The following is a 16,967-nucleotide window of genomic DNA, read 5'->3' on the forward strand; positions in this document are numbered from 1 at the left end:
TGTTATTTTCCTTTACACTAATTACATCAATCCTTGGATACAACTTTATTGGTCCTGCTTTCCTCCACCACAGTTATTCAAGTTTTTCCAAATCTGAATTTTTCAGTTATTTCTTAAAGTGAAATATCTCATTACATTTTATATATCTATTTGCTTCCTATATTTATATACCTCCTTAAAAAACTGCTTCACTGTGACATCCTCTTTGCTTTTAGATCTTGGATACCACAAACAGTGTTTCTACTTATATTACAAGGTAAAATGTTTGAAACTGACTTCACTGGTTAAGAGAGTACATGAAGCTTATGATCTTTTGTAATAAAGTTCCAATTTGCCCCTCCCCCCTAGAATACTTGGACCAATTTAAAACATCATCAGTAGTATGTTAAGTCTGTCCTTCTACAGCCTTTCCAACAATCACCATTCTAGCTTGTTACCTTTGAAAATCTAAGGGCTGTGAGATAAAATATTAATTGTCCTAAACATGACTTTAAAATTACATTTATGATCTGGAGCATGCTTTCATATGGATGTTGATATAGAATGGAAAAATCATTGGATTTGTAGTCAGAACTTAAGTTCAGATTCTATATTTACTTCTGTCTCTGTATCCTCAGGAAAGTAATTTTCTCAAGATCTATTTTCTCATATTTGAAATGGGAAGGTCTAATTAGCTGATTTCTTGGGTCATATTCCACATCCCAATTCTAATAAACTACTCATTCTAAATATATGTTTTAATAAGAAGTTAAAGTTTTTCAGAGCCAATGTTCTCTGTAATTTGTAAATTCCCAGACCCCATATTAAAGGTTTACTGATCTTTTGTTTTTATATTTTTATATCTAAGTTTTGAGCAACTCAGATTTGTGCTTCCCATTCTCAAAATGAAAGTACTTGGGAACAAAAGGCAGCTGTGACAATGCTGGTGTCACAACAAACCTCTATTTTTCAACACCCAAGAAAGGCCGTAACTATGGCAAATTCCATACAGAATTCTCAGAAGCTACAGACTCCATCACTGATTCCAAAAGTTTCCTATTTAAATATCCTTTTAATAATTCCATATACTATATGCAAGGCATTCAGATTACCAAGATTAAATAAGGCAGTCCCTGTCTTTAAGGACCTTACTTTCTTAGCAGGGCTAAGGTTAAACACAGTTAACCAAAAGGCCTGTCACAGAGAATTGATAGTCTCAATTTGTTCCAGACTGGAGCCAAAGGCTGCTTGCTGATGACGTTCTTTAGAAATATGGTGAGCAAAAGAAATATTAATGAAGAAGTCTGATATTTGGGGTAACAAATGCCACCACTAAAAATACTTTAAAACATTTTTAACATGTCTGAGTAACTAACATTTCAAAAATATTCACGATTCTTTTAAAGTATAAATATTAAGAGCTTATATCTGATACTTCTGCACTGGCATAATAGGTATGGCAAACTATAATTCTACAATTTTTTTCCTCTGGTACAGAAACAATAAAGGAAAATTCTCAATTTCCAGTCAAATTTCACAATTATTCACTTTTCTTCCATTAAAAAGTCCTATTCCAGTGGTAGGTTGTAGAATGAATATGGCTTGCGTTTTCAAAGGCTACTTAAGCATTCTCTTATTTTCACACACATATCATTGAATAATCATAGCTCATCTACTTTCAATTAATATCACCAAGAAGATAGTGAAAACAATTACAAAGTAATTGATCCTTGTAGAACTGGCTTTTTCAGTGACTAATTCAGACCTATCCTTCTATTATATATGAGTTCTATGTATTATACTTGTATTCAATCAATAATAGCAAGATTTCCTGTTAATTATTTTAACTTATATTTGCATAATATATTAGCAAATTGAGAGGTGAGAATTTTTTAAAAATCATTTGTCAGACTATCTCTGAGTGTAGTCAACTTCTTTTACTTTTATTATTTTATTTCTGAACCACCAAATAAAATGAGCATTTTCATAAACAAAATAGAAGAAAAAAGGATGGCATTTGAAGCCACAAATTACAGCTTACTTTTCCTTCTATAATAAATTCAGTATGCGCCTGCTTGTTTGTGATTCTTTCTGGCTTTTCTTCACTTTGCTTCTATATATTTTTTTTAATGCTTCAATGACTCTTTTCTTTCTTACCTCTACCCTTTCTCTCACACTCAACTTATCCCTCATCCCCACTGAGGGGAAAAAACACCTAAATAGTTGTAATAAGTCTGTAATTAACCAAAACAAATTCCCACATTGGTTATATACAAAAAAAAAGAATATCTTCTTCCATCACCTCTCTTAGAAGACAGCCAGCATGCTTGGTCCTCTGGAATCCTGACTGAACATTGCCATATATTCTTATTAAGTCTTTAGAACTGTTCACAGCTTCTAAGTATTTTCAAGCTGCTTTTCTTTATACTACTATTATAAATCATTTTCTAGTTCTCTTAATTTCTAGTTCTTAATCAGTCCAAACAAGTCTTCAATGGGCCCAATTTTGAACAATAGACATCAATACAACTAACAGTTACTAAGTACATTTTCTTGACTTTATAATAAATTTATTGGCTATAAACTTTATACAAACTTCAGAATGAATCAACAAATGGACTTGAATTGATCTGTGATAAAAGAACTCTGAACCTTTTGAACATATATAACACATTAATATATTATCTTGGTTGAAAAAATTGACTCCATGCCTCAGGAATTGAAGGATATGGGTTTTTTTTTTTTTTGTTTTTGTTTTTTTACTATCTGAAATATTTATCTCAACTTTAAATTTCTTTGCTCTTTGATTTCATCCTCCAATTCAATAGCACAGAAAATAACTAAACTGGGATCTCCATTCCAACTTTACCAACTATGTCATTATTGATCTTCTAAGAGAACATATAAGTAAGAGGAAAGAAGACACACACACATCTACAAGCAGACACAAAATTAGCTTGGTAATAGAATTTTTCTTAACACTCTGTAAATCTTAATCATGTCTTTATTCCTCTCAACTTCTCTTATTACTAAAGCTTCCCACCTCGCCCCATATTTTCTCCTTGCTATCTCAATGGAATGCTATGAAAGAACCTGTCTTTGGCAAAATATCATGATCTTGTTGAATTAAACTAACTTTAAATTTACATAGCATTTTCAAAGTTTACCAAACATTTCCATGCTCTTAACCCTGTAAGTTAAGCAGTATTTTATCTGCTTAAAAGATGATAAAAATGAGCTTCTAAGAGATTATTATGACTTTACAATAGTCAAAATGTATAGTAAGAGTTATATGTAAAGTCCAATTCTGTCCACTTTATCATAATACTTCAGAGAGATTAAAAAAGGCTCAGAAATAAAGGAAAAACAACATTGAATTACAGTAAATGGAGCAATTTTTAAAACCAAATTTTCACTTAGTAAAAATTAGTTTTTTGTCCAAAAGCATTCTTTGTTTCTTTTCCAAGATGATGTTTCTTCTTCATAAATTTCCTTTAAAAACAAAACAAAACAACAACAAATGATTTTCAAAATATAGTATTTTCCTGCAATCAATATAAAAGTTCTGAATAAAATAGTCAAACTAAATCTTTCATTTAAAACTCTTGTTTCATAAGAACTTAACATTTAGATTTTTTTTAATTTATTACCTAAATTCTTTAGCATCCACTGAAACTACTCCTCATGACAAAAAAAACAAAAAAACAAAAAAAACAAAAAAACAAAAAGTTAATGGGAGTGAATTTCCAAGACTATGCCAAAATAGGCGTTCTAGCAGGTCCTATATCAAGCTTGAAAAGACTGAAGTGTGTCCTGGATGACAATCTATCTGTTGTCTAATATTTAGTCCAGTTAAGTTCCCAAAGATCTTCCCACACAGCTGGCTACAGAAATTCAAGATGATCATTTTCTAAGACATAGCAAGATACAGATTCCTGTGTAGGTCAGAAGGGTACCCAAATCTGCAACATCAAACTAAACTATTTTTCTCTAAATACAAAAGTTTCACTATCAATAATAAGAATTTTCACTATCAGTGGTCCAATTACCAGGTTGCCTTATGGTATGATGGATTTGGGTTTAAATCCTACTCAGCAACTTAATTTTCTGTGTGTTTAGTCAATTGCCTTACCTCTCTAGGCTTCATCTAATAAGCCATCTATTAAATGAAGGAGTTAAACTAGGTATACTCTAAAATTCTTTCCATTTCTAAATCTTTAACCTTTTGTCCCATTCAGTTAAAGTACTATAAGGCTCTGCATTCCTTCCTTTCTGTTTCTCAGAATACAAACCTTGAACACCCAATTTAGCTGAGGAATATAGAGATACCAGTCTTTCTGTGCTTCCTCTGAGTACTGACCAACCAAGTCCTCTCGGAAGTGGCATGCGTGTAGGAGGAAGAAGTGAACCAATCTCAATGGGATTATGTCCTGTGCCCTTTATAGACCAAAGTTAAATGATTATCTATGCAAAAATCACAGTAGATGCCAGCAGGCTGATTAGAACTTTTTTTTTTCCTTAAGCTCATATTTCTACCATACCTATCTATCCCTGACAGCATCCTTAAACAACAGGGTTCTTTCCCCTGTGACACCACTCTTTTTTTGGTCTGATAATATTCCTTTACATCTTTTCAAAGACCCTTAGTCAAAATGGCAGTTGGCTTTCATCTAAGCGCTGACCCAAAGCTTGACCTGTCTGCAAAGACAGAATACCGCTTGCCAAGAAAAAGAATCCCTTTCATTCTTGACTAAATGAATTCTAAGAGATCACAATAGGCGGAGACTCCTATTATACTACACAAGAGTAGAAAGTTAAAGTTTAACTAGTAAGGAACTGATGAACTCTTTAGTACTATTATTGGCTTTCCAGCTTAATGATAACAGCTCAAACTTTTACAGCACTTAAATACTTATAAAATGGGGCTATATATCCTATACGAAACTAAAAAAGTCACATAATTTTCTCAAGATCACAGAGCTAGTAAAAAAGTAGAGAAAGGGCTTGAACTCTTACCTTCTGGTGTAAATATACTATACTTTCAGTATATTACATTGCCTGAGCAGCCATCTAGTCCTCTCCATGCATTATTTTTTAAAATTCTATTTTGTCTTTTTTCCCCCCCAATATCATTGTCTCTTCCCAAGAACTCCAAGTACCCACATTTTCAAGAAATACCATTTACTTAGATCTAATTTCCACTGATAATTTACTATCAACCTCAAAATCCTGTTCTAGGTTAAACCTCATTCTCTATTATCTGGTGGCCCAACTATAATCATTTAATAACAAAAACAGCATTTCTGCTTTGGGAATGCTCTATTTGTTTATATTGCCTAAGACTAATAGGTAGTTAACAAATGTTTGTTATTTGTTGAATTGAGTAAAATTATTTCTCTCAAGATGTATTGTCCTTGTTAGCTGTTAGAAATTCCCTCTCATATTTCCTCTACTGAAATATATAGGAAGAAAGAATATAAATGTCTTATTTTCCTATCTAGTTCTCCTATGGGTTGGGGGGGATGGGAGAGGAACTAGAATTCCTTACAGCTGGAGTAAGGATCATAACCCACAAGCAAATCACATGACAGGAAATGCTCATGGATAGGATTAAAAGCTTTTTTTTTTTTTTTTTAAGATTAAGCAATATTCAGCTAGTAACCTACAATGACATTTAAAAATGAAATATATATTCAAAGAAATAATCTTGTTTCTTTTGATATTGTTAAGTACCAAGGACTTCTTTTTTAAAATGACCAAAGTAAGTTAAGAGAGACCAAATCTTTTCTCCCTGAATTCTATAAAATCTCAACAAAAAACCTAAATTAAAGTCGTTCTGAAAGTTTAAATTGCCAATCTGAACTGTTAGAGAATTGGATGCTAATAATCTGTCTTTTTATCCATTTTGTTAGTGGTCTTACTATTGCTAAAATGCTTTTTTTGTAAATACGAGTCTTTTCATCTTTGTCTTGATATTTTTTTTCTCCACTTTGTACTATTTTCTACTTAAAACAGCAACATATGTATTTTAATGAGTTTTTAAAGTAACTCTACTTTAAAAAAAAACAAACAACTTCTTAATTAACACAATAGGTGGTGGGAGGAGGGCATGGTTAGGGAAGATTTAAACAACTATTTTTTCCTTAATGAAAAAAAAAAAATGACGGAATCAGAAAAGGAAAATGTTAAATGAAGTGTCTGTAAGTCTTAGGGTCTTTGATGGGGCCAAGGCCTATGTTAGTGGAGAAAGTTTTTTAAAAATTTATTTAAAATTAGTTGTTAATTTTTAATACAATGTATATTGAATATCTAAACATTTGTATAGGAAATACAAAGTCATTTTATAGTCCTAAATATTGCTAGCTCCATTCAACACAATAATCAATTAGACAATATACTGAGGATCTGATATGTGATTTAATTAGGACTTGGGTCTTTAATTAGGTCTAGAGAAGCACAAGGAACAAAATTACTTGAAAGCTATTTTTTCTGGCTATGGAGCCAAGAGAGCCTGGTTTCAATCCTGCCTCTGATATATATTAACCATTTAACCTCTTAATGGTCCAAGTTTCACTTGCAAACTATATATTTCAAAGAAGGTATCAATTTGCATTGGGAGAGGGAGTTCCTTATGACAATGAAAACATGGTTCTAATTCCCCTTAGTACATATTTCAGGTACTATAATGAATATGATAAATGGTTCTTGCTCTTAAGGGACATACATTCTTTAGAGTAAAAAATATCAAGAAAATGAATTAAAGCAGAGTTAAATTTGAACCTAAGTGTCTAAGGAAAAAAAGTGTGAAAACAAGAGAGAATATGAAATAGGGATAACACACCAGGCAAGGGAACAAATAGTAAAGCAAAAAGCATGTTTGAGGAACAGTGGATAGACCAGGTTTACTAGAAAAGAATTCAAAAAGGAAGTAACAGAATGTAAGGCTGGAAAGGTAGACTGAAAATTAAATGTGGAAGCCTTGAATGCCAGGATAAAAAATATTGACTTTGTCTTATATATTCTAGGGTTTGTAAGTAAGGGAGGTTCATGACATGATGGGATCAGTATTGTAGGTGGTTAACTGCAACAAAGCATCCCTAAAGTGATAAAGAGTCCTTGGCATACACAATACTACAAATTTCATTTATAAAATGTTTGGTATTCCTGAGCAAACATAAATATGTCCAGATGTCAAAGTCAGATATCAAGCTCTTTTACCTTTTTCCAAATTGGAACTTTGGCTTTTAATGTATCGATAACATATTTCACAGCTTCAAGGGATGCAGCCCTATGTGCTGAAGACAAAGCAATGACTACACTTGCTTCTGTTACTGGAACTAAGCTGAAATAAGATAAAAGGAAAAAATGTTTTACACTTAATTTGACCAATTTGTATTTTAAGTAATTAGGGTGATATGCTACACACAACTTATAACTGGGTGATATGCTAGACACAACTTATAACTAGGATTTGTTACAAAAATATCATATGGTTCTTAAACATAGTGTTGAAACTATATTCCATATCAGAGTTTTATCCAAATGAGAAAATAGAAGTTAAGCTAATTTGATGCTTTCCTAGCTTTTCAAGAGGAGAAAGACTCAATTATATGGTATCCTTGAGTACATCACGTTGAATATTCTATGATCCTTCTGCATAGGGAACGTCTTTTCTACCTAATTTCCACTATACATTGTAACTCTTAGTAAATACAGATCCCATTTCAAGAACTCCCCAGAAAACCTGAAACTCTATTTCTTTTTGTATAAGAATACAAATTAAATTAAACATCTGCTAGTCACTTTAAGTAGAATATCTGGCATGATAAGCAGGAACCATAAAAAGTACAATGTGACTTTGAAAAAAGAAAAGAAAAGAAAAAAAAAAAAAAAAAAACAGAGTACTGGTTTATTAGATTCGCAGGCAACGGACAACTAAGAATTTTCAAGAATTTTAAATATGTTCCATAGCCATAACTTTGCTAATTCCTATTGCTGTTAGAGCACAACAATGTTATTAATGCTAAGACACTATGTTTAGAAAGGACTGAAATAAATTTAGCTAATGAATTTAGTGTTGATTAAAAAAAGAAATTAAAAAAAAAAAGCCAAAGATGAATTATCATAACTGCCCTCAGATTTTTACTACATATATTGCTTCCTCCCTTGATATATAGTTCAGCTGCAGGATTATTGTATCAAGTACTCTACATCACATCAACACAAGTTTTAAAACAGCAGCAAATAGCATTGAAATTTACAAAATATCAAGAGGCTCAGCTTACCCAAGCCGATGGTACACAGCTATGTGCCTGACTGGCCACTGCTGTCTAACAGCACTACATATTTTTCTGACTTCAGCTTCTGCCATTGGCATATAAGCTTCATATTCTAAGCTAACAACTTTTTTCCCTTCAAAATTATTTCTTGTAGTCCCTAAAATAAAACAAACAAACAAAATTAATTAGTGACAAACCATGTTTCCTTAAAAATATAGATATTATGATGCAGGAAAAAAATTTTTTCTACAAAAAAATAAACTTAATCAGTCCAATACTAATTTAAAAGCTTTCCAAAATATATGTAATGATAGTAATTGACTATCTATAGACCCAGATTTAAGGGCAAGAAAGTAAACATGGAATCATTAAAATAGTCTTTCAAACTAAACAAATAAACAAAATTATTTCACTCAAAGGAATGAAACAGTATTCCTCTTATGGCACCACTAGATGATATTCAACACTCAAAAGAAAATAATTTATATTACTATATTGTTTCTAGAATAGGATACTTTTTCTTCAACATTAACAGAAAAATAAAAAGATTGTAAATAATGACTGTATTTTTTCTTGATTTTTACATTACAGAATTTGAATTAAGAATTTTTTGGAACTTACTAAAATCCCAAATAAAATACTAAATAAGTTCCTTAACATCACATATTTCAGACTATTTCTTAGTAAATTTTGAAATTTTGACTAAGTTTAAACAAAAGTAGAACTATCATTAGATCGGATTGTTCCTGTGCTACTTAAAAAAGTGTAAAAATTAAAACTCACCCACGAACAGAGACACAGCTCCACAGACAGGAGAAACCACCAACTGTGAGACTTCATCTACTGAGAGTTTCTCAAGAGTAAATTTGATTATATCTTTAGGTTTTTCTTCAATTGCACTCATAGATTCTCTAGAAATGAAAATATTTCTAGAATTCATTAAGTATTATCACTAACCTTTTCCTTCTCAAGTATTAGAAGATGAAAAATAAACAAATAAATAAAAAAAAGTGAGTAATATATTAGATGATAAAGTAGAACTGATTGGACACTAAGGTTGGAACTCCCTAGCTCACTGGATAACTGTGCATAATGCATTTACTAATGCAGTTTTGATTTGAGAGAGACTGCCTTTAATTTACATTAATGTAGGGGTATAAGAGCAGTAATTAAATGTCAAGTATGATGACAAAAACAGAATTGTTTTATATTTACATCATACTTTGCTGTTCACAAACTATTTTCTTTACAACAACTTTGTGAGATGATACAAGAATTATTATCCCCATTTTACAGATGGGGAAACTAAAGCTCAGAACAGTGATATGACTTGTTCAAGGCCATAAAACTGAAGGCTCAAGACCCGGAAGACAATAATCCTCTACAATGTTGGTCTTCAAGGACCTTAAATTTCAAGTTGGTCCTGAGGACAGTGTCTCCCCAACAAGTAATGTGACCTCTGGGAAGGCAAACAAACCAACTCTGATGATTCACTTCCTCCCATTCCACAATTTCCCTGCCACACTATTATCTGCCAGGGTGAGGATCATTTATTATTGCATCTGGCAAATGAATCTTTTTATACATACACCCTGATACACACCCTGACCCTTCAGTCTGTTGTCTCTATTCACCCTCTCTTCCTCTCCTGCAACTGTTGCTCTTGTACTCTGTCCCTAAGGGTTTTAATTGCAGCAGGGAGAAGGGAGGAACAAGCTGGTAATTACAGCACAAATTATGATCACAACTTAGGCCACATCCTGGCAAAATCTGACGCTACATCTAGGAAAAGAAAAGTTTCTTCCATACTATTACTCATTACCAAAGCAAAGGCCTAGAAGATACACAAGGGAAAGAACAATAAGTCTTCAGCCAAAGGACCTGGGTTCAAATTATCTCTCTGATGACTGTTACCTACATGATCTTGAGCATATCACTTAAGTTAATTTCAAGTCTCCTTATATGTAAAGTGAGGGAATTGAACCAGATTCCTTCTGAAGTCACTTCTAGTTCTATGATTTTATACTACAAAAATATTTCATATTGATATTAACATGGTATCTTAGAATAAAATCTTAACTAGTCCAGGCACACAACAAAAACTAGCAAGCTCAAGAGAATTGTTGAAAAGTTTTCTCATATATTTTTTCTTCTACATGACAATTGTCACAAGTGGAAATCATACATACCCTAACAACCCAGAGATATTATCCTCCGCTAATGGGGGGAATAACTGCAATCTCGTCACCTGGCTGCAAGAAGAGGAGCTGATCTCCAAGCTGGACATATTCCTGACGAACAGCAAATATGACTTGATCTCTCACATCAGCTAACCTGAAGAAAACATAAAAGCTAGACCAATCAAAATTTTGACAAATAAATTTCTAAAAATCAACAACTGAAATTTCACTGTTCTCAAAATCCAAAATATGAAAACTTAATCCAAAGTAATACATTTATTATTCTATAAAGAAAGTTAATTAATACATAGAAAAAATGAAAAAAAAAAGAGGAATTGAGTCATACATGAAAGGAAAGAAAGATAAAAAGTAAAATGAAACAACACAGTACACATTGTATATTATATGTGACTCTCTATATAAGCTAAAGTCACATTAAGAAAGAAACCAAAACAAAAAAGGCAAATTTCTTGCTCAAAATCAATTTCTTCCCTTTCTGCCTCAGAATACTTTATCTCTGTGTTCTGTAATCTTTATATACTAATACCTTAAGTCAAAATTTAAACCTACTTATGTTGAACTTTTTAGGGGAATATGATTCAGCAGCATATATGCCAGTCTGTTTTAATGGAATTCTGTTGAACCCTCAAATGATATGAAATACCATTGATATATATATAACTATTTTTGTTGGGTGTCATCCCAAAGCTTACCAAGCATGCTTTTGACTTATGTTTTGAGTAAAATAGATCTGATCTCATTTGACCAATAGTTAAGCTTTCTCACTGCTCTCTCCACTAACAACCAGCAGCAGAGTGATCAAGAAAGTATTCCCTGGTGTTTTTTTGTTTGTTTGTTTGGGGGGGGGAGGGGAGTTTGCACCTATGATTTCATCCTCTAGTATTGCAGGTCATCTATACCTTAGAATCTTAAAACAGTTTCCTGGGACACGTAGACATTTTCCTCATGTCACTGCATGTGTGAGAAACATCTTCCTGACTCCAAGGCCAGGTTACTAAGCAATATGCCACTCTGCCTTTTTTATGGATGTCACAGAACAATTTTAAAAATATGTGCTGAAGATAACACATACTAGGCCATAAAAAAGAAGCACCTCTTCCATTAAAGCTGCCTTCTGAGCCAGCTTCTGGGAAGGGCCAGGGGTATTTCCACAGCCTCAGGCACATGAATAGCTTTTTTTAGCTTTATAGATAGTCAGGCAAACTCAAAATAACAAGTGGTTAAGGTCAGTCTCAGCTAAATATAATAAATTGTGCAAATTTTAAAAATAGAGGTACATACATATTCATGTTACAAGTTTATTATTTCCTGAAGGCTATCAATCACTGCTAAAACTATCATGTTAAATATGGTATTGTATCATGTTTACATTAAATATTGACATTAAAAATTAAAATTTTATTATAAAATAAGTACAAAAATAATTTATGAAAGTGTCCAAAAGTTATTACAACTATCAATGTTTTCAAAATTTGAAGAAATAAAATAATGTAAAAAGTAAAATTCGGTAACAAATTTTGTTTTCCAAAGTCTTTAAATTATTGAATTTCAACTTTAAAATTTTCAAGTTTGAAAAGTACTCAAATTTCTTTTTAAAAATTCAGAACAAGATTTACTGCATTAATATACATTATAGGATGCAAAGAAGACCTTATTTTATGGATGAGAAAACTGAGGCACCAGGAGATAAAGTAAGTTGCCTAAAATTATAATGGTAAAAGGCAGCAATGCCACCATTCAAATCTATTTTCCCAAATTCAGTTTTATTTCCACTACACTATTAATTTCTATGTCTGTCCAGAAAAAAAAAAACCCTGAAAACTGATAGCACTGAAAAAAAAAAAAACCATCAGTAAAAAACAAATTAACAGTGACTTTTTTTTTTAATATCAAGTTTACAAACACTTAAATCCAGATGCTTAAATTCAACTTACTTTTAAGCTGTCAATTTTACACATTATGTATGATAGGGCTATGTCAACATGTTGTATAAAGAGAAAATGTTGGAAAAAAACTGAATCTGGAATTTTTTTAAGAAATGAGGACCAGTGATATTTAGATGAAGGTCAGTTTGTTTACTGATCAGGATCTGGCAGAATGATGATGTACCTTCAAGATCATGTAATCCAATTCCTTCATTTCACAGAAAAGTAAACTAAGGTCTAGAGAAAGGAAGTACTTTTCCAAAGGTTATATGGCTAATTTGGCACAATCTCAGACACTTTGACACCTGATACTCTTATTATTCTTTCCACTATGCCACAATGCCTTCTTTATTCTCTGGAGAGACTATAGGAGCTATATGTCTCATCAGAATAAAATAACCTCTTGAGATAAGAGCCAATCTACCCTGTAACACTTAATGAGCTTTCAATGATCATCACTCAGAACTGCCTTTGCTCTGGAAATGGAGAGATGCCATTTAGGACCCCATATTACAAAAAGGACCACCACTCTCACCAACCCAACATATTCCACAAATATTAAACTACCTAGGATGTCGATTTTCAATCTCTTCCCACAGCTTCAGAGACTTTATTTGTTGTGGCACAGAAATGGTCTCTGAACGAACACCTGCTAATTCAGCACTTCTTGCAAAATATAACACAGTAACCTACAAAGAGCAGGAGGAAAAGGTCATCAATAACATGTCAGAGCCTTAAGATTTTTCATTCTAAGTAAAAGGAAGGAAAAAAAAATCCCCCCAAAACACACAAAAAACATTTTAGAATTTTAGATCTGGAAAAGTCTTTCAAGACAATATAGTTTAATTCACTTATTTGTCAGATGATGACACTAAAGCTTAAAAAGTGCCCAAAGTCAATGCAATTTAGTAACATGAATAGATCCTAGGTTTGCTGACTTGCCAGGTCAGTATACTTTTCCCAGGATACCTTAATACTCAAAGCCTGAATTACTGTGCCTTGTAAGCAAATAATTTTAATTACCTGGCCCAGTACTTTGTAAACATTTAAGTACTTAATAAATGTTTGTTAAAGTAAATAGAATTTTATATACTAAAAATGTAAATAGAAAATTGCCAATACAATCCCAAAAGACCCATGATGGAAAATGGCATCCATAACCAAAGTAAAAACTATGGAATCTGAATGTTGATAGAAGTATATATGTTTCACTTTTTTTTTCGTTCTTGTAATTTTTCCCTTTTGTTCTGGTTCTTCTTTCACAAAATGACTAAGGTAAATGTGTTTAATATGACTGCACATGTATAATTATATCAGATTGCTTATCATCTTGGGCAGAAAGGAGGAAAAAGAGGGAAGGAAAAATATGGAACTCAAAATATTAAAAGTGAATGCTGAAAGCTATTTTTACATATAATTACAAATAATTAGATACTATTCAAATAATTTTTAAAAATAAAATTATCTTTTTTTAGGCAACTGGGTTAAATGACTTGTCTAGAGCCACACAGTAAATATTAAATGTCTGAGGTCAAATTTGAACTCAGGTCTTCCTGACTCCAAGGCCAGTGCTCTATCTCCTGGGCCACCTGGCTGCTCCCAAAAAGAAAATTATCAACAAAATTAGACCTTTAGAAAATAAAATTCTTAGTTATTTCAAAGAAAAAACTTTCAAATTTTTAAATTCAAACTGCATTATTTCTAAGGTCTGTCTTCAAATCTTGAAATATAAAATATCAGTCATTTTGCTACTAGCAAATAACTCACAATAATTGTAGAACTGCTTTCATTTTTACACCACTCAAGTATAAGGACTTTAGCTGACAAGTCAATTTTTTAAAAATTACACCTGACCAACTAGGTGAAAAATTTTATACACAACTGTGCAAAAATTCATGAATATATTATTTTATCAGAAAGGGCCTCAGTTTCCTCCTCTATAAAATGAGGAGTTTGGACTGAATGATTTCTAGCATTTCTTCATAGAACTTTAAACTCCATGCTTCCATGACCCAGTTGCTTAGGATTGATTATGTTATGTAACATATGAAATAATACTAACACTTACAAAAGCAGATGGTAAAAGTAGGAATAGGGAACTTGAAACACAGGATAAGCAGGTTAATTAATTGCCAGGCTCAGTAGGAAACTGGAAACCCTCAATCCAAAGGCATTCCATGGAGTTAATGTTCCAAAATGCAAGGCAAAATATTAACTACCATACAATCACCAGTTCTAAGTTACTGAAATATGTCCATCAATGGACAATTTTATATACATGTAGCCTTTTTTTTTTTTTTTTTTTTTTTTTAAGGGAACCTATGATTCCTGACATTTTTTTAAAAATCCAAATACTATTCCAAGTACCTGGAACAAAAGTTACATCTTTACTAAACACTTTGTAATCTTAATAAAGGGTTGGTATTATTCTTCCTGAAGCCAAGAGCCAGGGCTTTACTGACAGGAGCTGGGAGAGTAAAATAAAAATTGAGGCCAGTTAAGTTTCATCCAACCTGGCTCCAAACCAGAAAAGTAAACTTTAACTTGATTGCACAAAACTGAAGGGAAAAAGGAGCAGAGATGTTTTTTTTAAAATAGACATCGCTCTCAATGTAGTCTGTCACAGAAGTCCCATACCACTAGGGATGGTGCCAGGACCACAGTTCTAGGAACTAGAAGGAAGCTTTTCCAAGGATCAGAGGCACAACTAGAACCTAGGTCCTCTAATTCAAGATAGTAGTCAAAACTTGGGGAAAAAAATAAGTTAAATAGGTCATTCCTGTTTATGCATCCCTATCACTTCTTTTTTTAATCATTTTATTACTCTCCATTACATGCAGACAAAAATTAACTTTTTTTAAAATTAAGAATTCCATATTTTTTCCTTCCCTCCTCTCCTCCAATTTGATTGGCAAAACAATTTTATGTAGATTATACAAAACATTTCTATGTTAGCCATGTTGCAAAAGGAAAACAGACCAAAAATGCTCAAGAATAATAAAATAAATATAGAGATGTGTGTGTGTGTTTGGTCTGTATACAGATTTCATTGGTTCTTTCTCCAGAGGCAAAGGGCATTTTTCATCATGATCCTCAAAAATTGTCATGGATCGTTCTATTACAAAGCATAGCGAAGCCATTCAAAGTGGATCACCATATACTATTGCTGTTAATCAGTGTTTTGATTGTGCTCATTTTACTCCTATCATTTCTTTAGATTCTCTCCTTTTTCTTGGGATGGTATATAAATCTAAAGAAATAGAAGGCGGAGAATGTGGGAAGGAATATGACAGTATGACTGGCAAGTCATTGGCTTATTCAGCTAATCAACATTTATTAATCACCTACTGCATACCAAGCATTATGCTAAGCATGGGGGATGCAAAAAGAAGCAAAAGACAATCCTGTCCTCAAGAAGCTTATAATCTAAAGGAGGAGGGAACGTGCAAACAAATATATACAAAGGCATACGCATAAGGAAAACATTTATTAAGCGCCTACTATATGCCAAGCGCCGGAAGACACAAGCAGAAGCAGCAGAATGCCCCTGCCCGCTACGGGCTCACAATCTAAAGGAGACTACAACAAGCTATAAGCAGGACAATTAGGGCAAGAAAAGGGGAAAGAAGTGCTCATTTTCTAGGATCGCGGGTCTGGATCTGGAAGGAACCCCGCGCGGGGGTCAAGCCCCCCCCCCCCCCCCCCCGAAGTCCAGGCCCGGGAAGCTCCGGCCCAGCAAGGTGAAGCCACCTGCCGGAAGTCACACAGCCGGTGGCGCTCACCTGGCTCTGCGGCACCATCCCGCCCCCGCGGCCCTGGTCTCGGGACACCGGCCACCGATCGGCCCCCTCCCCACAGGCTCGGACGGAGGCGGAGGCGGAGGGCGGGGACCGCCACCGACCTACAGTTTAGCGCAGAAAAGTTAGCAGACGCTCCGGCCGCAGCGCATGCGCAGACACCACCCGCAGGCGGCTTCTCCGCTCCAAGTCTAGGAGTCCGAACCCCGCCCTCTTCCCCCCCCCCTCAGACCGCCTCGGGTTGTGAGATATCGCGAGAATTTCCGAGTCTACCAATCGGAAAAGCAGGGTTATGGCGTCATTAAAAAGTGCCCGAGGAAGGCGTCGCGTGTAATTCGCCCAGAAAGAGCGAAGTGCGAGTAAAACTCTGCGTGATGTTTCTACGTCCTTGGTCGGGGCTCTGAGGAGGCAAGTGGAGGTTCCTTTACCGAGGGCGATCTCGCAAAGCCAAAGCTGAGCTCGTGATCCCACACTCCCCGCGTCGCGCCCGGAAATCATACTCTTTCTGAGGAGGCTGAGAGCGTGCTCTCCGCCGCTCCCCTGGCCAGGGGCCCGGCCTCCTTCTCTCCTTCTCTCCTTCCTCCTTCTCCTGTCGTAGAGCCTTCCCTCCCAGCTTCGAGGATGGCGTTATTATTTCCAAAGAACGTAGCACCTCCCGCCTCACCTTTTGAGTTTTCTCCACCCCAAACGGCCTACAAGGACGAAAAATGTTTCTTGTGCGCGTAAGGATAGTTACAAACTAACCAGTCACCGGCCCTTTCGGGGCTCGGGTTCAGGGACAATCCG

The 16,967-nt window shown here is 34.1% G+C and overlaps 1 protein-coding gene across 3 annotated transcripts; it reads right to left on the reverse strand.

Moving 5' to 3' along the window:
- Window positions 1–2,733: 2,733 nt before the first annotated feature.
- MOCS2 (molybdenum cofactor synthesis 2) lies at window positions 2,734–16,367 on the reverse strand. 3 transcript variants are annotated; one of them, XM_003759358.4, is made up of 7 exons: window positions 16,286–16,366; window positions 12,952–13,073; window positions 10,448–10,592; window positions 9,042–9,169; window positions 8,265–8,415; window positions 7,198–7,321; window positions 2,734–3,471 (listed from the first exon to the last, which is right to left on the reverse strand). In XM_003759358.4, the coding sequence occupies exons 3-7, from the start codon at window positions 10,543–10,545 to the stop codon at window positions 3,406–3,408; spliced, it is 567 nt and encodes a 188-aa protein (XP_003759406.1). In that variant the 5' UTR covers window positions 10,546–10,592; window positions 12,952–13,073; window positions 16,286–16,366; the 3' UTR covers window positions 2,734–3,405. The 3 variants fall into 3 exon arrangements, with proteins under 3 accessions (XP_003759406.1, XP_031820787.1, XP_031820796.1); XM_031964927.1 differs by having other exon boundaries at window positions 16,290–16,360; XM_031964936.1 differs by lacking the exon at window positions 12,952–13,073 and having other exon boundaries at window positions 16,167–16,367.
- Window positions 16,368–16,967: the final 600 nt, after the last annotated feature.

The sequence above is a fragment of the Sarcophilus harrisii genome, chromosome 1 (assembly GCF_902635505.1).
Source record: "Sarcophilus harrisii chromosome 1, mSarHar1.11, whole genome shotgun sequence".
Classification (NCBI taxonomy): Eukaryota; Metazoa; Chordata; class Mammalia; order Dasyuromorphia; family Dasyuridae; genus Sarcophilus; species Sarcophilus harrisii.